The sequence below is a fragment of the Epinephelus moara genome, chromosome 20 (assembly GCF_006386435.1).
Source record: "Epinephelus moara isolate mb chromosome 20, YSFRI_EMoa_1.0, whole genome shotgun sequence".
Taxonomy (NCBI): Eukaryota; Metazoa; Chordata; class Actinopteri; order Perciformes; family Serranidae; genus Epinephelus; species Epinephelus moara.
The window spans coordinates 30070704-30094048 of record NC_065525.1 but is presented as its reverse complement, the minus strand read 5'-3'; the positions used below and the strand labels follow the sequence as shown (position 1 = coordinate 30094048).

The 23345-nt window shown below is 41.3% G+C and overlaps 4 protein-coding genes across 5 annotated transcripts in view; 3 read left to right on the top strand and 1 right to left on the bottom strand.

The window, feature by feature from the left end:
- pik3c2g (phosphatidylinositol-4-phosphate 3-kinase catalytic subunit type 2 gamma) overlaps positions 1-14078 on the bottom strand; it is a 24036-nt gene extending 9958 nt beyond the window's left edge. The window contains exons 1-18 of the mRNA XM_050073371.1: positions 13948-14078; positions 13004-13537; positions 12806-12885; positions 11379-11536; positions 9450-9564; positions 9060-9171; positions 8580-8650; positions 8339-8402; positions 8038-8163; positions 7714-7744; positions 5834-6017; positions 5549-5671; positions 5114-5242; positions 3264-3378; positions 3036-3169; positions 2675-2863; positions 498-591; positions 234-328 (exon numbers count right to left, since the gene is read on the bottom strand). Coding sequence (XP_049929328.1) covers positions 234-328; positions 498-591; positions 2675-2863; positions 3036-3169; positions 3264-3378; positions 5114-5242; positions 5549-5671; positions 5834-6017; positions 7714-7744; positions 8038-8163; positions 8339-8402; positions 8580-8650; positions 9060-9171; positions 9450-9564; positions 11379-11536; positions 12806-12885; positions 13004-13462 — 2279 coding nt within the window. The 5' untranslated portion in view covers positions 13463-13537; positions 13948-14078. The remainder of the gene's footprint in view (positions 1-233; positions 329-497; positions 592-2674; positions 2864-3035; positions 3170-3263; positions 3379-5113; positions 5243-5548; positions 5672-5833; positions 6018-7713; positions 7745-8037; positions 8164-8338; positions 8403-8579; positions 8651-9059; positions 9172-9449; positions 9565-11378; positions 11537-12805; positions 12886-13003; positions 13538-13947) is intronic.
- LOC126408025 (protein Bouncer-like) lies at positions 3386-23345 on the top strand. 2 transcript variants are annotated; one of them, XM_050073375.1, is made up of 2 exons: positions 3386-3583; positions 22791-23345. In XM_050073375.1, the coding sequence occupies exon 2, from the start codon at positions 22822-22824 to the stop codon at positions 23179-23181; it is 360 nt and encodes a 119-aa protein (XP_049929332.1). In that variant the 5' UTR covers positions 3386-3583; positions 22791-22821; the 3' UTR covers positions 23182-23345. The 2 variants fall into 2 exon arrangements, with proteins under 2 accessions (XP_049929332.1, XP_049929331.1); XM_050073374.1 differs by lacking the exon at positions 3386-3583 and adding an exon at positions 21357-21495.
- On the top strand, positions 17125-18468 carry LOC126408026 (small integral membrane protein 29-like). Its single transcript, XM_050073376.1, has 5 exons — positions 17125-17262; positions 17428-17705; positions 17789-17814; positions 17909-18014; positions 18111-18468. The coding sequence occupies exons 2-5, from the start codon at positions 17586-17588 to the stop codon at positions 18162-18164; spliced, it is 306 nt and encodes a 101-aa protein (XP_049929333.1). The 5' UTR covers positions 17125-17262; positions 17428-17585; the 3' UTR covers positions 18165-18468.
- LOC126408024 (protein Bouncer-like) lies at positions 20423-21261 on the top strand. The gene is made up of 2 exons (XM_050073373.1): positions 20423-20505; positions 20590-21261. The coding sequence occupies exons 1-2, from the start codon at positions 20483-20485 to the stop codon at positions 21074-21076; spliced, it is 510 nt and encodes a 169-aa protein (XP_049929330.1). The 5' UTR covers positions 20423-20482; the 3' UTR covers positions 21077-21261.

Genomic DNA, 23345 nt, shown 5'->3' with positions numbered 1-23345 from the left:
ATATCACAACACAAAATAGAAGGACACCAAAAGTTCTGTCCTATTTTATTCTCATTTGCATTATAAGTGCTGATGATATATCAAATTAAACCTATTCTATTTGTAAAACGAGATATTTTACTTTCATACAAACTGTCATTATCTTATTGTTGTGAATGATACAACAATAGTATTACAAGAGATCCAGAGCTACATTCTGTTAGCTCTGTTTGATGTCTGACTTCGCCGCTCACCAGTACAGCTGCTGGGCAATCCGTATGCTCCTCAGTGATCTCTCCAACAGCAGCATCACCAGAGGTCCGTCCAACTCCCACTCACTCTTCAGAGCCTGCAGGACAGCATGACTGATCAAACTAACATCAAACTGCGGAGGAATCTACAGAGTGTGCCGCTTATTTTCAAATTTAAAAATCTGATGTCTTAAACCGAATAAATAATGGATGTGAGGTCGATGTAAAGTGTGCAAAAATACTGATTGCATTTCGTGCTTACAGTACCTGGACCAACTGTGGCAGAAACACCTCCAGCTCTCCGTCTGGTATCTGTTCAAAGTACTGAACCGCAGCCGTCCGCACAGTCTGATCATGAAAACTGAAAGAGGTATAATAAGTGAGAAAACAAAGGAAGCCTGAATCATGATCACAGATGTCATTTTGGGTTACTGGTCTGCTTGTCTTGTTGAGTTCACTGTCTGTACAAAAACCCATTAAATTACTAGTTTATAAATCACCTCTGCTACTGAAGAACTAAATATTAAAGAGCATAATGCAGTACGTGACATGTTTAAATTCAGAGTACTGTGTGACAAATAGATAAGGTGATGTATAAACACAAAGATGATAAGTGTGGCCAGCAAAGAGTGCACCTTCTCCAAGAACTGACCTCTTTTTCAGTGAGTTTAGTTATTCATAAACCTGTTGAGTCTTTTAACCTCGTATTTTAATTTGTTAGTTCCACAGCCTGTGTGTATAACAGCAGAAACAGCTAGAGGGAAACCAAGATGGATCTGAGTTCTTTTTATGACCAACATTACGTATGGAAATCAATGAGCATATTGAACCTAGCTGGTCACATTCTGCTGCCCTCAGGATGTACTGTAGCTGTGCTCGACATGCCTCTAAAACTGCTCTTTTATTCCCTTTTTTCTGTCAGCCTTCTCTGTTCTTTTTAGGTCATTTTTATGCTCTTGGACAGCGTCATTTCTTCTGTACGTTTTAGATATTTATTACTGTATTTAATACTAACTCCACGCATACGTTTTTAAGCATATTTAAGCATATATACAGTGTTTTTTCTTTCTTCCTGTAGTTATTGTGTGTGTATGTGTTGACCTGGGACCCCTGTCCTGCTAGAATAGTCACATGAACACAGACAATGCGTTCTTAAATATCATAAAATATTTTACATCACCTCCTTTTAAAGATGCAGATTACCCGCTGCAGTATGTGGTATGGTGGTTATTGAACCAGAACACATTACCAAGCAAACAACAAACAAATAAGGCTTTCTCCATGTGTTGTATGTTATCACTTTTGTTGGTCCCTGCAGCTTTGCATAATGACTGTGTCCCTGCTTCTGTAGTGGCTGAGATGTGTTGAACGAACTGCATATCCAAAACGCTTCGCAAATTTAGAAAACACAAGGCCATTAATGGACAACACAAATGCAACAGCCACAACGGAAGTGAGAAAGAAGCAAGACAGCTCACTTGTTGGCTACAGTACTTCCATTATCAGCTGTGGATAAAACAATGAGGCTATTCACACTGTATTCTTTTAACCCAGGGCTATCCTTAGATAAGAGTTGACCTTGAGCCCCTTTTCACACACACATTGTTGACCCAGGGTTAACCTAAACCCAGGGCTGTAAGATTCACAATGCACTTCTACTAGCCCTGGGTTAAATACTTGTTAGACCATGTAACTCATGTTTGCATTAGGATTCTTAAATTCTTTCTGTCTACTTAGCCCTGCTTCACACTGGAAACTTGTAGCTGCGAGTTTAGTCCATTTTCATTGGCTAACCCTGCAAACTTGGTGCTAACGCAACTCAGTCAGGGGTTACCTCACTTAAAACGTGTCAGGATTGTGCCAGTGTGAACGCTTGCTTAGCCGCAGGCTAACAGCTCCCTTAGCCTGGGGCTATGTGCAATGTAAAAAGCCTAATAGGTAAGATTCAGAACAGCATATGATGTGAGAATAAATGGTGACTTCTATGGACATATATTTACATATTTTGTCATGTTTTGGATTGTTCCCTACAAGGAATAGTCTTTTAGGCCCCCATGGCATCTTGTCACTTGCAGTACCACATTTGGCTGATGAGCTCTTACAGAGGACAGTAGAACTTGTCTTAATTAATAACATTATGCATTAAACACTTTTTTCTGAAGCTGATGATGGCCGTAGCTAATGACTGAGCCATCTTGTTCCCTTCTCATCTCTGTTAAGAGTTGCACATGGGCAATACTGATTGAGCAGGATGTACGGATCAGGCAGCAACAGGCCCGTTTCATTTTCAACAGCCGTTGACACTTGTTTCCATTGTGGGTTTTGCTTCCATTTTTTCTGTTAATGAGCTTATGTTTTTTATTTGTAAAGCGTTTTGGATATGTAGGTCATTCGACACGTCTCGGCCCCCGTATATTTCTGCATTTGAACCAAGTGGAACCTACCTGTCACTGAGCAGGAAGAGCGCCTCCTCAGGCAGATGGATAAGCCAGTTATCTACAACTGTATAGATTTCTGTCAAGTCCTCAGGCTGCCACCTGAAGGCTCCGCCCAGCACCAGGTGGAGGAATGTACTTGCTTTGTCACTACAGTGGCGCTTACTCCAGAGGAAAGCCTTCTCATTTTTTGTAAGACTGGGGACAGAGAGGCAATGTCGGGAATGTGTTTAGGGATACAGACAGCAAAAACAAATGAGGAGATAAAAATCCACCTTCAGAAATGAAAAAATCATTTATGTAAAAAAATATGAAACTTTGAACTTGTGCAGTAGTTAATAATATAATGTCTTTGTTTTCCTCTACTCACAAGCAGAGGCAGTGCTTCTTAGAGACCTCCAACATTTTCTTTTGGACAGCCTCACAAGGCTGAGTAAATACAATAGAACCAGGGAGGGCGATGGGCCGCTGATACTTCCACTCAAACTCGTCATGAAACTCGAGCTGGGGAAAGATGGGTGGATGAATAATTAAACGGGTAACGTGGTGTCATTTGTCTTTTGATCAACAGAGGGCAGAGTTGTCCAGTGTTACTCACCTGCAGTATGACCCCTACGGCTTGTCTGTGGCTGTCAAACAGGGCAGGGGAGGGAGGAGCAGGCAGCTCCGTCAGTGTGGACATACTGAGCAGAACAGTCCCTTTCACCAGAGTCCTAGACACACAGAAGTGCACATACTGCATGTCACTAATTATAATAGCCTAAGGACTCAGGAAATGTTCAAAAACAGTTTTTAAAATAGAGTTTATAAAATGTCCAGGAAGTACTGTACAGGAAAAGAATATGTGAATATATCACTTGTATGAATCAGAGAAAACAACAAAACTGGAACTCCTGAAACCGGGATCATTGGACATCAGTAAGTAATCAGTATTATCTGCATACCATATTGACACTGACTGGACATTGCACTCCTTTGCTTTAACAGTGTGGCATACATGCATTTATTTGATTACCACTCACACTCTGGTAGGAGTTGCTTTACCTTTGTTTGACAGGCCTAAAAATAACATAAGCACAATAAGTGATTTAAAAGCTCGTACTGAGGGGCCCAAGCTGTGCTCTACATAACAAAAAACATAAAAATGACTGATTTTGTCTCTGAACCTCACTCAAAAAGATTTAAGTTACAATCTCAAAAATCTGTGTTTCGTTGTCAGTTGTGGTACTGTTGGCGTTATGCGGTACTTGTGAAGGTGTGGTTTTGGAACTCACTGCCCAGAGACTGGAACATTGTCACCTGTGTGACATCACTCTTGTCTGTGTTTGTTTGGCCATAGTGACCTTTTACCTGCAACGTTAGCAGAGACCAGAAAAACATAATGCAGCTTCACAAACATCAGTTGAAGAGTGAGTTTGTTGTGTTAGCTCTGCCTTTCCTTTCTAGCAGAGTAACCACTGCTGGGTGATGAAAGATGCTTCACTAACTGTGCGCCTGTCCCAGGGATATCGCCCAGGGATGTCGACACCCACTTCAGAATACTGCAAATTCAAGGATCATGAATCCTATTTCCATTGAGTTGTCAAGCAAATTTTAAGTGAACTTTTGAAATGTGGCAAAAAAGAAGTGCAAGGTAGATGCGTTTCTATCAACTGGTTTGGAGAAAAAAGAAATAGGCTATGCAAAGCAGAGTTTCATCTGAAGTTGGTGTTATAGGCTACTCTTTATGCATGGCTGTAATCCGCCAGTATACACAGTAGAAGAAGTAGAGGTTGTGACTGGAAACAAAACAAGTCCCTTTAGCCATCTAACTCATCTATGACAGGAAAACTGAGAGAGGTCTTAAGGGATTTGTTTTAATTGGGCCAGTTTTGGTTGTGTCATATCAGCTTGTATTGGCTGGGTTTCATGCTGTCTGGAGACAAAGATACTTTAATGCAATGATTCGCACTGGAAAACAACGACCGAGACAAAAACCACCTCACGCAAACATAAAAAATATATAATGCAATTGATGTTTTATTGCATTTTGCCGTTTCCACAAAGCTTTTCTAATGCGATACTTCAAAATGTGCATAAAATACATTCATGGAAACACAGCAACAGGCTCAATCACTCCTGTGTTACCGACTTAACAGACATTTGTTTAAATGTAAATCTTCGAGATTATTTCATTAAAGGGGCACTTGACTTCATCAATTTACAAATGCTAGTTCAGGCAGGCACAGAAGTCATTTTATAATCACGTGATTCAGACACCCTCCAATATCTCACAATAGGTGGTCCCCACAAACATTTGCTACACATTCAGAGTGCATAAAACAATACTGAGCTGATATAGGAAATTTAATTCTTCCTCCCAAGCCTACTCCTGCATTATCATTTAGTCAGATGCGATTTTTGAATTTTAAACCAGTCCACATGGTGTAAATGTTGTGGACAACCTACCTGTCGCTGTAAAAAGGTAGCACAGCCCAGCCTAGAAGTTCGGGGCTTTTGCCTCGCTTGGAGCCCTTGAGGCGAAACGTCAACATGCTCTCATATGGCAGCTGATTTACTGGAACTGGGAATGCCATCCTAAAATCAAAAACATACAGTCATAAACATGTTGTTTTTTTTCCTCAGCTATCCATTTATGTTATCTCGTATATCATTTTCCTTGCTATAGTTTTCTGCTAATGCTCACACATGAATTGACATAGATTACTTCACACACACACACACACACACACACATAGGCTTGAAAACAATTCTGCTGAATCTACTTTTACTTCTTAAACCATGATGTAATTCTTGTGTGAACAAGGAAAGGAATTCAAAGAGGAAGCTGAATGTGATGAAACAACATTTACAGTAGGATACTCTAACAGATCTTTCTCTTACATGCGGTTACAGTGGATCTTGTTTCCGTACGACAAGGCGGTGCTGATGTTCTCAGAAATGCCTGTGTCACATATCTTTGTTCCTCCGTATGTCAGCTCACAGGAAACAGAGAAGCACTCGTAACTAAAAATAATGGAAAGGAAACAGAAAGCAATAAAAGCCATTGTTCTTCTCAGGGCTGTGGTCAACATTTGCATATGTGTGTGCACCTATTTTTGTATCAGTATGTCTGTAAATGCACGTATCAAAATGTGTGTCTGTGTGTGATTATAAATGAACACATACTTAGTTAACCAGGTGGGTTGTAGTTGGTAGAGAGCAGAAATATTGAACTGGATGATTTCAGAGTTGTCCTCAACGTCGAGTATTTGCGGGTTACTGGTTACATCCTGAGCTCTGAAGTCTGAATGGAAGTTGTCAAAAAAGATCTGCAGCACTTTGAGCAGCGCCTTGTGGAGCATGATCATGGCTGGAATACAACGAATGAACATCAGTTTAGACAATTAAAACATTAACATACCAGACTATTAACTTTAAGTCCCCCCTGTTTAATGTTCATAGGTAGCACACAAACATTTGATAAATGGTTTATAACATACTATAATGTAGTTATAAGCAGATGTAATGACATTGTTAAGCATTTATGAATGCACAGTTAATGTGTCAACAACATTGTCAACATCAACATCTACAGCTATGTTTTACTATATTGCCATTTATTATCTGTGTATACACCAGCCTCAACTTATGGGTGCCCACACATGGAGGAACAGCTGTTGACAGATATGTTAATACACGCTTGCTTATATCTGCTTATATCTATATCAGCCAGAAGGAAGGACAGAGAGCCCAGAAAGGAGCCTGGCTGCTTCCTTTCCTTCTCTCCCTGCCGGCACTTTTTAGTAGTTATTCATTTATTTATTAAGAAAAAACAACCAAAAAAAAAACACAGCCTGAGCCCTACCCAACCTGGCTGATCAGCACCAGAGCATGTGATTGGAGCGGAGCGGGTGAAAATTTCCGCTCCTCGCTCGCAGACCTGTCACTTTGTAAATTTTCATTATAAATTTTATCCCGCTCCACTCGCTCACCACTCTGCTCAAAAAAACTGTGTCGTACTACCCTAATCTGTAATCTTCTATTCACAAATAAAACATGAGCTTGGTAGATTCTCTGGGGAAGCCCTCTCCCTGCAATTAGGGACCGTTCTCCACGGTACCGCTGTCGGCAGGGTAGAAATAAGTCAAAGTGTGGAGGAGACGCACCGGGTTAAGCGGCCGACCTCCGGGGAAGCCCTCTTGCCTCTCCCCGTAGTTAGGGACCGTTCTCCAAGGTACCGCTGCTTCTCTTCTCAGTTTCTTTTCTGAAGTACACAGTAAACTCCATAGCTTTGAAAGAAAATAGTGTGGGTGTGCGCAGGTGCAAAGATGCATTCTGGGTGGGGCATGAGCGACCAGAGCAAAAGTGGAGCGAGAGATAAGGCTCCGCTCCACCTTTTTAAAAAAATAGCCACTCCTCACTCAAAATCCTTCCGCTCCGCTCACATGCTCTTATCAGCACACATTTTCAGTCCAAACCCAGTCTGACCTGTCGGGCTCAGGTTGAGATTGAGAACTCTACGGTGCAGAGCGGCAGCTAGCTTTGGGACATGGAGGGAGGGACTCTCACGCACTAACATGCACTGACATGCACCCGCAGCCGGACTGGCAACCACAACAAAAAACAGAGGAACTCAGATTACAACACACACTCAGATGTAGCGTGACTTCATTCTCAGCTCAGTACTTACTAAACTATATCTTTACATAGCAAATAGTAATTTGCTGCATATGTGTAGATTTCAGGGGGGACGCAAGGGACAAACCCCTAAATATTTAGAACATGTGCATTTGTCCCCCCCAGTAAAAAGACGAAAGTAGCTGAGGACTTTAATTTAGACACAATCAAAGACATTTGCACCATAGATTGATGCAGAACAGGCACCAATTGTTGCTTAAAATTTTCTGGCAGAGGACCCCAAATCCTCCCGTGTCATATGTATCCCCTCAGTGTTGAAACAAGATCTGCGCCCCTGGTTTGCTGCTATATCAATGTTCTGAATGTCGTATAGAGCTCCCTTAAATGTTTCATTTATGTGGCATTACAGTTGAGTAACAGCTACGCACCTGATTCACACTCTGACATCTCATCATGACTCTGTAAAACGATAAGGAAACACAGGTTTGTATTGTTGATGAGACATGAGGAGGTGTTCTTTTCTTCCACACCTCATTTTTTTCTGGTGAATTGCAGCGTCACACCTCAGGAGAGGCTTGCAAATAAAGATAACACAGCATTATTTAAAAAGGTATTCAGTAGCTTACAGGAGAATTTGAAAGTAATCACACATGACAAAGACAAAGGGCTCAAAACCTAATGGGACTGCACTGTATCAAGATGAAGTCAGCCTTTAATTCAGAGAGAAGTTTAACATGTATGTGATATCCTACCAGAGGTATGGGATTGATTCTGTTGAGCCGGCCAATAGCGTCCTCCAGCTCCTGACACGAGAGCCCACACAGAAGATTGCTGATGGTGCGAACGCGGCCAGCGAGCACATTAACGTTCATCCCAGACTGCAGAGAAGATGAGATCAGACCCCACGTCAGAGAAGCAACAGAAAGTCAGCTCAGGACACATCACTCCTACTGATGCATCTAAATTATCCCGACGTGGTGAAACTCATAGTATACAGTCAAAACAAATGCAAAGAATCACAGTCAAACACTGCTCAGTCCTCCCTTTACTGACCTTACTTCTCATTAGCTCTGTCACCGCTCTGTTGTAGCTGCTGAGCACATCCTGCAGGCTCAACCTGAGAGAGGAGCGAAGGTTAAACACACACAGATGACATAGTGGTGGGGAACCACAAAGCAAAGCTACCTTTCCTTTTGTTTCCTACAAACAGACACTGGTTGACACATGACCCACTGAATTGTTGTCATTGTTTGTCATTCTTTGTTTTACAGAACTGAAGCGGGATGGTTCTTACTTGCAGGTGTTAAAGACACAGACAGGACGCAGGAACTGGTACAGCTGGCATGAAGTGATGTCGTCCTCCACCTCAGGGAATTAAAAAAGACACGGGTTGAAATACTGATTGCTGCGTAGGATTGTGGGAGTTTATTGTGTAGCGTACAGAATTTAAGCACATAAAATCGTTGAATGACAGGGAGATTTTATCTTATTTTTATGACTATAAATCCAAAGAAATATGAAGTTCACCCTTATTCTATTTCATTCCTGCTGCTAAATGGCACCAGCCATGACGTGATGTGTAAACAGAACAAAGTCAAGAAGTCAGGGTGGAGGTTTTTACAGCTACAAGCTAGCCCGGATGATAACAGGCTGGCTGAGGGCCAGACACAGGTGTTTGACAAAGCAGTATTTCAAGACCGAAGACAGGCCGCCCCTTCTTTGTAAATGATCTACACGGTGGGTGGGAACAGAGAAGGAGTTTCAACTGACTTACATCCCGGCTCAGACTGTGTTTGCGGTTGTTCGTGTGGAGCAGTCGGAGGGGGACGACTCTCTCAAATTTGTAGTAGATCTGAATAATCTCATGCATGCCCAAAAGCTCCTCACTGAGGAGAGAGATCACCAAATTAAACAGAGATTGTGGAAACACAACATGTTGAGATAGAACATTAAATGAAATTCACTTTATCTGTCCGCTAGGGGTCAAATGTAGTGACACAATAAAGGAAAAAAATACATAAAAATGCAATGAAAGCTGTACACATTATCATACTAGTATAATATATATATGCAAATACATAAAAAACAAATTTTTAAAAAGAACCTCATTAGCTGGAACATCAGAGCTTATTGATAAATATTTATTCCTGGATTAATGACTCACTTGTGGAGATACTCATCAGAGTCACACAGCTTTAAATAATGATGCCCACTTGTGCTGGGAGTGAGGTCCAGCAGCTGGAAGATCTCATCGATCAGACTCTTCACTGTCCTGTTCACTGGATAAAACATTAGAGTTCAGAGTCCACACACTTCTGCCAACACCTGCAGTGACTGAAGAACAAGTCAAGTGTCCTCAGGTACTGCAGCACATAACAATAATGGTGGAGTGTTTCCTTTTTCTGCTACTTTATACTTTTACTCCACTACATTTATCTGACAGCTGTAGTTACTTTGGTTTTACATTACAAAGCATGTGATCAACTAACAAAATACAATGCTTCACTATAGACCAAAGGCCCTGCACATCCACAGGATGGATTTGTGCAAAGCTCTGAAAGGATTTACATGAGGTCACAACACAGACATACATAAAATGGACACAACCTCTAAATCAGTGGTTTTCAAACTTTTTGTGCCCAAGGCACGCCAAAGGGCAAGCCAAACTCTAGAGGCACACCTTTATTTATATCTGTGCACAATAGGCTCTAAAAGGTGTGTTAACACTCTTATTACAACATAAATGTTTGTTTTTGATTACTAATATCAAATAACAATTGAAAACAGCTTACTCTATATATTTAACAAGATGATTTAAGAATTCATTTTGAACTTTTTAAAATTACATCAAAGCACCAGTAACACATCCATTTAAATGGGAAATAATGTAAGATAATGTGATGAGTCACACACTTACAATTCCCAAATGTGAACAGTGACAAATAGGTTTTAAAAAAACAACTTTCAAGTTTGCCTCTTTATTAGGAAATGGATGCGCACAACATACTGATACAGTCAATTAAAAATTCATCAGTAACTTTTTGTATAGGCCCAGTTGAATATTGCAATAATAATGTGTGGTTATCACAAAGTCCCACAGCATCACAGCACACCATTTGAGATCCGCTGCTCTAAACAATGCTTTAGATGCTGGTGGTTATGAAATGTGTTTAAATAACGTGCTGGTAATATAAAAACAATGCCAGTGCAAAGCCTGTTACAGTCACAGTTTTGTTATGTTCACAGAAAGAAAACAACTTGGTCAGGTTTAGAGAACAAAAATAAATACTTGGTTCAGTTTAGGAAAAGATTTTGGTTTCTGTTAAAATAACTAGGCACGTACATGCTGTGCATAAATACGTAAAGTCCATCAAGCCACGTATCCACATGGACTTTTGGTTTCACATCATGCTAACATCACTCTCCTTGTTGAAAGTCCATGTTTGTTTGACCCATCCACCGACGCTCCACCTGCCCTTCACAAGCTTTTTTGCACATTATACTTAATGTGTGTGTCCACCACGACAAAAGATCCTCATTGACTTTGCACTGGCATTGCGTTTGTGTTGCTAGCATGTAATTTGAACACATTTTGTGCCCACCAACATGTGATGTGTTGTTAAGACTTTGGGTCCATTTCAAATATTCCAATGAAACCGTGCTGGAGGTCACCATGTGTTAATAAGAATGACAGAGTTGTAAATTATCCCACAAAACAACATTCACACAGCAGCCCCTGAAGTCCTATTTTGTTTTGTTTGTTTTGTTTTTTATTAGCTATTTATTAAGATTAAAAAATGTTTCAGGACTTTGGGAGCTTCAGAATTTAATACTCTAAAAGGGGCCACTTTTCCCAGTAAGTACTTCTATGTCTGACACTTAAGTACAGAATTTTTACATTGTGGTTTCACTACTTTTACTTTAGTAAAGGATCTAATTATAATTACTATTATTATGTTTATTATTATTTCAAGGTGTGACATCATCAAATGAAACACAGTCCTCTGAATGTAACTGTCTCTTAATTGACTGTGATTACAAACAACAGTTATTATAAGTATTGTATGTGTGTTACTGTGTTAGTGACTCTTACCTGTGGTGGGGAAGGGGAGCTGGTGATCGCCCCAGTCAGTGGTCACGCTGACATTAACCTCCACCTGCTGCAGCAGGGCAGGGTGGATGTGTAACACTCGACTCCATACCACACCTGAGTTATGAACGCTGTCTGCATGCCTGTACCGTGACATTAGCCTGCCAGAGAAGGTAAACAGGTTGCCAGTGTGAAATGAAAGTATGATGACAAATATGTTTTGTACTCAAACTTCCTATGAAGTAACGTGGAGTTAAAAGAACAAAAGGCAGAATCATGTTTCTGTCAGTTCATTGAAATGAGTCACACATAGAGGTCAAAGCTCCACGTACTATTTAAAGTTCTGTAACTGTTTTTGTTTTATCTGTCATTTTAAGAGTTTAATAATAATAATAATGATAACTTTATTTGTATAGCACTTTCAATATAAATAACAAAGAGCTTTACAGCATAAAATATCAGCACACACTCAATATCAACACAAAATACATACAAATTAAACATTACATCAACTTAAACATTACTTCATAAAAGCCTTCCTGTAAAAGTGTGTCTTGAGGAGCGATGTAAAACGAGGAACAGACTCTGAAAACCTGATTTCCTCAGGCAAATCGTTCCAGAGTCTAGGGGCCCTGATTGCAAAGGCCCTGTCGCCTTTTGTTTTCAGCCTAGACCTTGGAACAGCTGGCAGGGCCTTATCAGCGGATCTCAGACTGCGAGCTGGTTTGTGTGAGTATAAAAGGTCTGAAATATAGGCAGGGGCCCAAGTCTGGCCTTAAAAACAAATAAAAGAATTTTAAAATCAATCCTAAAATGAACAGGCAGCAAGTGCAGGGATGCTAAAACGGGGGTGATGTGGTCACATTTTTTAGACCTAGTTAAAAGCCGAGCTCCAGCATTTTGTACTAACTGTAGATGGTGAAGTGATTTCTGGCTGAGACAGGTATATAAGCTATTACAATAGTCGAGGCATGAAGAAATAAAAGCATGGATGAGTCTCTCCAAATCTGTGGCTGAGATAAAAGACCTGACTTTGGCTATGTTTCTCAAATGATAAAAACATGTCTGGACCACTTTTTTTTAAATGAAGTTCAAAGTTCAAGTCCTGGTCAAAAATGATGCCAAGGTTTCTGGCTGAGGGTTTTACAAGAGGTGTTAAATCGCCAAGGCTTTCCAAAATTAGTTTTCTTGTTGCGGATGGACCTATAACAATGACATTGGATTTTGACTGACTGAGTTGGTGAAAACTGTCTGACATCCAGTATTTTATTTCTGTGATACAGTTGTGGAGGGCTGCTATATTAGACTGACAGTTTAGGTGTCATAAGGGGAACATTCTTTATATACCGTCTTTTATTTGTATCAAATTTAAATGCCAAAACATTAACCACTGTAAATATGCAGAAACCGATATTCATGCACTTTCTTACATGGACGTTGCATCACAAAAAGAAGCCAGCCTCTTGGTGCTGCCTTGTGGAGTGTCTTGTAGTTTGATATCCCATGGGTCCTGATGTGATGAAAAGATAAATGGCATATTTTTGGCATTTACTCTGATCTTGCCACTTGTAATCTGGGTCATCTGATTCAATCACAAAGGAGGCTTTTGTCTTTGCAGAGATACTCACATGCTCTTGTATTTCCGTCCTGGAACGATTCAGTTTGTGAGCAGGCTCAGTGAGGTCACAGGAAAACTGCTTTTGGCCGTTGCCGAGGGGACCTCGTGTCCTCGGGGGAACAGGAGGGGGTGCAATGCCTCGTCTAGCTGGCAAACACGCACTGGGAAGTCTGGTTCTGAGTGGAAGAGGAGGGAGGCGGACTGGGGGAGGCACATTTGTGCTTTGAGGGTCTGTACTTCCAGGACTTCCTCCCTCATGACCCTGGAGATGACCTGAGGGTTTGGGTTGGGATTCAGTTGTGGGTATGAGACCAGACAAGGTGCACTCATAAATATTGCTTTCACTGTATCCAGGAGGGACTTCAATGGGCTCATAAATGTAGTCATCCTCAGTCAGAGGCATGGGGAGGTCAGTGGCGCTTGCATCTTGTCTCTGGATTGTTCCATATTGCCTTTGTGAAGGATCCATCACATTTTAGGAAGTGGTACAAGTCCTGTCACAGTCTCAGCACGTCCTCACTTCATAGCATGGCAGAATGCAGACCTATATGGTGTGAAAAACAAAACAAAACCAGAATTAGGAATGAATTACATGAGTGTATGACAGTTATTGCAGGCAGAACAAGTGAGCAGTTTTCTCACTGGAGTCTAACTGAAGCTGAAGGTTAATAATTAACAAGCTTTCAAATCTTAACAGGAACTGTACCGGTGCGCGCCACTATATCTATGGCACACTTGTGCAAAGTGAAAGTCTTCAATAGCACCATTATCATTACATCAGTTCACTGGAACTGAAACTGTTCGTCAAAGCATGATTCAATAAAACTAAGACATTTACAAATACTAAGGATCTCAAAGGTACTAAAAGGATATTCACAGTTGACAAACTTTAGCTCCAAATACAAAACTTAACCCATCTGCAAAGTCTTATCTTTGTCTTTGTTGGCAACTTACCATCAAACGCTCTGTTAACTGTGTCTCTGTTAACCCATCCTGTGTCAAAGTAGTGAATGCCTCACTGAAGCCATGCTTAGCGAGTTAGACCTGTCCTGTGCTTGAGTTGGAAAGATTCCCATCTGTGTTTCCTCACCACTCCCACTGTCCCTCCTCCCTCTTCTTCCTCCTCCTCCTCCTCCTGCAGACCACAACAACTTTCCCTCTGCTGGAGGAAAGAGAACACTACATGAGTGTATGTTCAGGATTTATAAGTATGTTCCAACATCAAATTCACAAAATCTATGTACAGTTTAAGTAATTTCTTCGACCTGATTATTGAAATCTGTTTACTGAAATTTTCCAAATAGAGCAGACAGAAAACACGATAATATTTGGCCAATAATCCAATAGTGACACAACAAAAAAGAAAGTAGTAAGTGAAATAAGAACAAAACAAAACCAAAACAGGACTAAGACAAATACTACAAATCAAGTCAGTACCCAGAACAAGACAAAGAACAACATAGTAATAAAATCAAAATATAAAAACATGTAAAAATGCATGTATGATGATCAAAACAATATAAGATACTAAAAAATAACATAATGGTTGTTGGTCAGACAACTGCCTGTCACATCACAATTTAATGTCTCTAAAATAGTTGAGCAATCATGCAGGAATATCTGGAAAGTCCAGCTCTCTTATATACACTCAAAAAAAGGATCCCACATCATGTAAAATTTCCTCAGAGAGCCCCTCATTATGCACCTGATTCCTTCCAGTTTGACAAAATGAAGGACTTCCCTCATCCGTCAAGTGTGTGAAGGAGGTGTTGGGGACTTCCTTCAGAGTGGTACTGTGGGTGGAGTTACACCAAATTATGCAATCATAGCAGATTTTCCAGTAATCCTCGACAGTGATCCAAAGATTTCCCCCCAGTACGTCTGTAATGCAGGACAAGACCAGAACATGTGTACATAATAATAATAATAATAATAATACATTTATTTAAAAGCACCTTTCTCAACACTCAAGGACACTTACAGAGCATTAAAAACACAATTAAAATAAATAAAAACAACAGACAAGAGTGACACAAAGTAAAAATGGATGTGGGCAATTAAAGGGAATATGCAATTTCGAACAGATGGGTTTTGAGTTGTGATTTGAAATGGGGTAGAGAGTCCATGTTTCTGAGGTCCGGGGGGAGAGAGTTTCAGAGTTTGGGAGCTGAGCGACTGAAAGCTCTGCTCCCCATGGTGCTGAGCCGGGCGGGGGGCACAGAGAGGTGGAGGGAGGAGGACGACCTGAGGGAGCGAGAGGGGGTGGCGATGTGGAGGAGATCAGACAGGTAGGGGGGGGCGAGGTTGTGAATGGCCTTGAAAGTATACAGAAGGATTTTGTAATGGATTCTGAATTTGACTGGAAGCCAGTGAAGCTGCTGGAGGACAGGGGTGATGTGGTGAAAGGAGGGGGTTCTGGTAATAATGCGGGCTGCAGAGTTTTGGACCAGTTGAAGCTTATGGAGGGATTTGTGAGGGGCACCAAGGAGGAGTGAGTTACAATAATCAATACGGGAGGTGACGAGGCTGTGGACCAGGATAGCCGTGGTGTGAGGGGTGAGGGAGGGGCGGAGACGGTTAATGTTTCGTAGGTGGAAATATGCAGACCGGGTGATGTTATTGATGTGTGAGTGGAAAGACAGTGAGCTATCGAGCATGACACCCAGACTCTTAACTTGAGGGGAGGGGGACACTGTGGAACTGTCAATAGTGAGGGAGAAACTGTCAGTTTTGGATAAAGTGGATTTGGTACCGACCAGGAGGAGTTCTGTTTTATCAGGGTTGAGTTTGAGGAAGTTGGAGGTGAACCAGGATTTAATTTCTGAGAGGCAGTGGGTGAGGGAGGAGGGTGGAAGAGAGGTGTCGGGTTTACTGGATAAGTAGAGCTGGGTGTCATCCGCGAAGCAGTGAAAGTGAATACCAAATTTACGGAAAATATTGCCAAGTGGGAGGAGATTGATAATGAAGAGGAGGGGCCCCAGGACGGAACCCTGGGGCACACCTGAAGTGACGGGGGAGGGCTGTGAAGTGAAGGATTTGAGTTGGATGAACTGAGTGCGGCCAGTGAGGTAAGAGTGAAACCAGTGAAGGGGGGCGTGGGTGATACCTATGGAGGAGAGTCTATGGAGGAGGATTGGGTGAGAAATAGTGTTGAAGGCCACACTCAGATCGAGGAGGATGAGAATGGAGATTAAACCGGAGTCAGCTGCCATGAGGAGGTCGTTGGTGATCTTGATGAGGGCTGTTTCTGTACTATGGAGGGTACGGAAGCCGGACTGGAACTGTTCATAGAGGCTGTTATGGGTGAGATGGGAGTGGAGTTGAGAGGCAACAGTTTTTTCAAGAAATGGCTCACCGGTGCTTGGCTACACCTGTCACAAGTCGGGTTCACATCTTAATATATCCTAGAGAGCCTAACCTTTGTGAAATGAGCGCGACGTGGAACCTTAAAGGAACAGCGTGTAATATTTTAGGGGGATTTAGTGGCATCTAGTGGTGAGGATTGGGGACTGCAACCAGCTGAAAATTCCCCTGGTTAGACTTCCTTCATGGTGTTCATTGTTCAGGAGGTTTTTACTGTAAGTCAAATTATCCGCAGAGATTTCTTCCTGTTAAAAAGAAACTGTAATTTAAACCAGTAAAAACATTAAATAAAGCAGTCTGATGTTTAAAAATCTGTGTTTTTCTGACACTGCCCGATGTGAAGGGGCTGCTAACTACAGTGGCTGATGCGAAAATGCAAAAAGCCCCATCTAGAATCAGTTTTTGGTTTGTCGGTTTTGGGCCACTGTATAAACATAGTGGTGCAACATGGCGATCTCTGTGGACGCAGACCCTCTGCCTATGTAAATACGAACAGCTCATTCTAAGGTAATGAAAACACAACAATTCTTATTTTCAGGTGATTATACACTAAAGAAAATATACTTAATTTATTCAATTTCTTCCAATATATCCCCCTAAATCCTTCACACTGGACCTTTAAAGCAATAATCAGAATATATCACCACACCATTGTGCAGTTATTATTCCTACTGGAATCCTTTAATGTATTTGTGTTAATTTTTGAAACAATAACAACTTGTAATGTGTGTAATAAGCACATACATCCAGTCTAACTAAACCGACAGCTTACATCACATCCACTCCTCATTAAGGAATGTCATTGGGCAGGTTGAGGTATGTGAGCACTGAGTTTCTTCTGTGAAGGGAAATGAAAGCAGCGAGAGGGAAACGTGTGTTCCTGTATTCTACACATGATACTGTGAGGTAAGATGAAATTATTTGTTTGTTTTTTAGCTAAGGAATGTTTTGGATGTTGTAAAGTTAAATTTCATTCATTGATTATTTGCAGTGGCTCATTTGAAACAGTCATACTGACTATTGGATCATAAATCTCTTGGTAAACTGTGGCTACTGTTTGACTCTCTGTAGCAATGCCGATGAGTCTTCCCGGGGTTGAGTAAGCCCAACCTGGCCTTTCAGTGGGAATGACAGCAGCAGCACCCCACTGAATGTGTCACAGAGGTGTCAGCTGAGGTGCACTGAGCAGAGTGGTGTACTATATAAGGGCGGAAGTTGAGCAGAAAGAAATGCATTTCAACCACACAACTCCCCACATTTCACCCTCAAACCCCAGACCTGGATTTCCTGGTTACTATGCACTCATCATTGTTGCTGTACTCGTACTGATTGGATGTGTGGTGGCAATGGTAAGAATAGTTCTGCATGGTTATTTTAACATGACTGCATCATAGGTTTATCTTTAAGTTTTTATTTTCATGTTTCTCTTCAGGTTTATTTTATCAGGAGGAAGTCAAGGTTAGTTGGTTTCTGTGGTTTAAGCATCACTTTCAGATCAGTTTGGAATATTTTATGTTTTGTCACATTTTTTCATTTGTATGCTTCACCTCAGGTTAGATGAGCTGCGCCACAGGCTGATTCCTCTGTACAGCTACGACCCCACAGAGGATCAAGAAGAGTGGGAGAACTCTGCCAGGGACGATGAGGAGGAGCTGACTGTGAGCAAACCACTAAAACTTTACTAATCATACACCTCCATTTTCTATCATATCATGAAAATTTCAACTTATCCAGAATTTATTTCTTATTTTCAGGAACCTTTGTACAAGGAGGGAAAGCTCGCCTTTTCAGCGCCCTACGGAACATGAACAGACAATCAAGAAAGAAGAATATGGCCAATTACAAGATGATTTTTTCCTTTCTATTTTGTATCGCAGATGCTTTACAAACAGAGAGTGGCCGCTTTGTGAGGTTTAAAAACGCGTGGATGACACTCAACAGCTCTGAACACCACATTCCCATGTTCTGTGCAGAGCAGCAGGTGGTGCTGTGATCCTGTCTTTTGGATTTTTAGAGTCTGGATTTTGTTGTTGTTGGTAAAGACTGTACAAAGTGCATTGAGACATTAAGCAAGATGATATTTTTGGGCAATAAACTGAAGGCTAAAATCAGTTTCTTTTGTGTTTGCTTTTCATCATCACCTTCCCAGCTTAAGAGTCTTGTCTTGCAAATATGTGAACACTTCCCCAAAACAGTTAATAGATCTCTGAAAAAAGACTTGGATTAACTGTGTTTAAAAAAAATGGAGCTGCTGATAGAAATTACTTGCATAATTATGAATTTCTAATGTACCTGTGTAATCAGCAGTTTCTATCCATCTATATAGACTGCACCTCTGTGTTACTATTTGCAAGCATGGATCAAAGAGGCCAAAGACACTTAAAAATGAATCTAATATTAAAATGAATGAATTAAACTTTCTGATGAAATGTCTTTTTAAACAGTGTTTCAACAGGGCCTCTCAAAAGAATTTAAAAAGTGCAGGAGCAGAGTGCAGCAGGGTTTCTTATCTCCAATAAAATCCTCTTTGGAGACAAGAATGAAGTTAATACTTTGAGTTGCTTGCTTGTATTTTTTGGCATGTACTATAAAGTACATAAAGTATTACCAAATGGCACAGACATATAGCACAAAGTAACGTTGATATTAATAGCTGTATTCTGTATTTTGTTGTCCGTTGTGTCATGATTAATTTAAAGATTATATGTTATATGTTTTTCTTGATTGCTAAAACACATATCTTGAGACAATGCTCCATTTCCCAAAACTCTAAACACAAATCAATAACTGCACACTCATTTTCACAAACTTAAAACTATCCTCACATAACATAATAATTTTACATCTAAATCAAACTTTGCCCTCAGAAAACACACGTAAGCTGTCAAAAACACAGACTACATGACTGATTGTTAAACTCTGGAGGGATAAAACAGTGCTACCAAAATGTTTAGAATATATTTTCAGAGAAATAATGTGAAACTTTGTAAAATCACAGCACTGACTTTCCAGCTAACCCTTTCAGGAACAGCTTGATGAGAGAAATTGAAAACAGTACTGTAATATACTGCATAACTCTTACAGTGGATGAGGGAATACTGCTGCTGATCTTTGCAATGCCACACTGACAAAACACGTGAGGAAGACTCCGTGCATGTGCAGCACATGTACAGATTACTCAGCAGCAGCATTCTTAACATCTTGTCTCAGCTCTGGGTCAGGCCATGATGTCTCATCAACATCACACATTACGTTTGCTCTTTCCAAGCAGTGTGGGAAAATGTCTTTGCCTGCCTTATCCAACCCTGGAGGGACTCCGCAGACACATCACCACAGGCACCCACCACTGGTGGAAATACTGATGCTGTCAGTTCATTGGAGGACTACCAGGTCTTCAATTATTGGAGTTTGAATTTCCTTTAATCGGACGGCATTACTGACCATCACCATATTCACCAGGGTGGGCTCCTGCTCAGCTGTGGGAGGTCTCTGCCTGCCTACAATAGAAAGCTATATATATGTATATAGCTTATTGACTTGTGCAGTTCTGATTGTGTGTTAACACTTTGTTAGTTTGTAGTTTAGTGGTTGCACCTAGAGAAAGTTACTTGTATTGACAGCATGTGTTTTGTAAATGAACACAGTGCAGTGATTGATTTATTTGTCCACTTTCGCGTTAGGTTTTGCAGAAAGTGTTTTGAATATTGAAATATGTGTGAAAACAAGTGAATAGCGTTAAGAGTTTTGGGAAATGTGTCTTTCTTTTGGTAGATGGCATTATGGTTTGGGATGTGTAGTTAATAGGCTCAGTTACAATGTGAAAAACTGTAATTTGACCACAAGTTGGATGGGAATATTTGCTTTTGTATGTTTTTAATGTTTTGGTTGTTAAAGCATTTTGCAAACAGTCTGTCATTTTGGCCAGCAACTTTCAGTTTGAGCCTGTGTGTGAAAATGTGACTTCTGCTTGGACAAATGTGTTCAAGCACATGAGAAACACTGTAAGCTCAGAGGGCTTCAAAGACACACCTGTTTCTGCTTGGTAATCACAAGGGTTGCCGGTGTCTGGAGGTTCCTCAGGTTGACACGTCTTCAAACGCTCTTGGGTTTTTTTACATACAGGAGGATGGGATCACAAAGAAAGAGCAGGTGAACATTCATCTAAACAAAACAATTCAAACCTCTAACTGATGATTGTGACTAACTGTGTGTGTGTGTGTGGATTTACATCAGTCTGGACGTCTTTTTGTTGGGACCACACTGGTTCCTGACCTCCATCCTGTTGGCCACAGCTCTGGTTCTACCTGCTCTGAGCCTCGACGGCCTGCTGTGTCACTACTGTCCCCTGCAGCACAAAGGCAAGTCCTGCTCCAACCTCACCAGCGAGTGTCTGCCTAATCAGCGCTGCACCAGTTCCAGAGGACACTACGGCTCCTTCCACATTCTGTCTGCTCAGGGTTGCGTGGACACTGAACTCTGTGGCTCTTATGAAATCATCTCTTATCGAGGGGTCAAGTTCAACGTCAGCCACACCTGCTGCTGCAGAGACAACTGTAACAGCCGACCAAAGTCTGACACCAATCTGAAGACGCTGCTGGGGATGATCACAGACAAGATAGAGCACAATCACATAAATGATGTTCTTAGAGAGGAGTCTTTGGATTCATGTGCAAATTACACATCGTCAGGGAGCTCAACATTACCTGCCACTGCATCATAAGTGCTTAGAGACAGCTGGGGAGAGGCCTGTTGGCCATAGGCACTCACCCAAATCTCCAAAAGGACACTAACATTTGTCTGTGATTATCAGTATTTTTCTAAATGAGAAACAAAATGCATGAGTGTTTTGAGATTACATTTTAGCTCCAGAGAGAAAAGGTGGACTTGTCAGCCATCCTCCTGGTGTAACAGAGTAAATGCTGACATCATCTCTGTGGTTACTGATGAATGCAGCATAATTAAAGCACCCTTCCTACTTGATGTAGTTCCTCTGTGTGGATTTTTGAAGCAGGTGTGCTGGGTGGGAGGTGTGGCCTGTGAGGGGAGATCTGGAGTCACTGGTGACATTAGAATTCAGCAGGAGAAGCTCTGAAAAGTTTTGACTGTTTAAGTGGAATTAAAATCTTTAAAAATGTGCAGGTGAGTCTTCATTATGCTGTTTTAATGAAATTGTTTCTGTCGTCACTTTCTGCCTTTAAATCCTTAAGTTTTTTTGAATGTGACAATCAGTGGAGATCATTAACACCTGTGTGAAAGAATGAAGGCTAGGATACTTCTAAAGGTAACATGGTGATTTTTTTCTGGCTTTAGTGATGGTCTTGGGGGAAAAAAGAAACATGAAAGAGAATGGTGATACATCAAATTCAATATATTGGTCATGTGGAGTTCTGCAGAGCCTACGAAATCTTTTATATTGCATCTTTTATGACTCTGGAGGAGCTTTGTTAAGTCTGAGATAATTACTAAAGTGATGTGACTTAATTCTGGCTCTGACACCACAAATGTTTAACAGGAAGTCTGCAAACTGGGGAAGTAGCATTTGAAATATGGGCATTTACAAGGCCAGGAAGGTCTAGATGAGTTGCATTATGGGAAATGTAGGCCCCAGTGTTTCTGGAACTTGACACATGCAGTATTTTAAATCTCTCACAAGTGCCCTCACTTTGTAAAAGCACAGTATGTAACTGCTAGTTCCTAGTTTCTAGTACAGAAAGTTGCTCCTCATGACAAGAGTCTACGAAATTATGATTTTTAACAATTTCCCTCTCACACGTAAGACTAGATCCTGGTAAAGATAAGTTATTTACAAAGCATCTAAACCCTTAAGTTAGCTCCTTAGGTGAAGAACTGTTAGGAGTAAGGAGGAGGACTTTTAAGAGGCTTAAGAGTTTTTAAGCAGAAGAGAGAATAGCAGAGGGACAAAGCGGTAACACTGAATGACAGTGACTTAATGAAAGGTTACAGATTATATTTTGCAGGGATAATGTTTGTGGCTGATCTCATTAGAGAAGCATTCACGTCTTCCACTCGATGCAATAATGCCAAAAATGAAAGTGCTAATAAGCAACTGTAAAAATGGAATAGTGCAGCAGTGATGACTTGAGTCTGTCCATCCTTCCATCAGTGTCTCATATTGTGATGCAGTTCACGTTGTTTCCACTGGGTGTCTGCACCTTTTTATGATCAACAAATGGCATTTTTTAGAAGACTGCATCATACCTTGCAGTGAGGTCAACCACACCTTCTCACCAGGGTAAAAGTTTCAGAGTTGCAGTGATAGTTTTCCTAAATCACTCCAAAGCTGGGTCTCTGCTGGAGATGTTTAGGCTAAGTTTGTGAATACGGCCCCTGATGTTCTCTTTAAGTTCAGATTTTGTTCCTTATAGCACAATATTTGGTCATTAAGATACCAAATGCCTCTCTTTAACTTGCAGGCCGAACACGTTGCAGCTCGTGCACGTTGCCATGCTGTGGTTCTACCTTCTCCTCCCCTCACTGCTCTGTGACAACCTGCTCTGCTACTACAGCCCCGTCCTGGAGAAGGAGAAGACATCTGAGCTCATTGTGACGGAGTGCCCTTCTGACGAGCTGTGCTACAAGGCAGATGGTCGCTATGGCAACCACAGTGCCCTGTCGGCCAGGGGCTGCATGGCAAAACAGGACTGCAGCCAGGTGCACAGCGTCCGCCACAAAGGAACCGTCTACACCATGAGCTATGCCTGCTGTGATACACCACACTGTAACTCCTGCCCGGGGGTCGCAGCCACATCCCTCTACATCACTGTTACACTTCTGACTGTAGCTGTGATGGCCGGCAGCTTGTGACCAAAGACACCTGATGCGCTATGTTCACTAGAATCTTTAGAGGTTCATCTCAAAGGGGAAGATGCTTTTGTAGTTCAATACCAAGTGAGCAGTGCTCTGTAGCTTCAGCATGGAGTAATGCTGATGGTCTACAGAAGTATGTGGTGAACACCCAGAGATTTCAA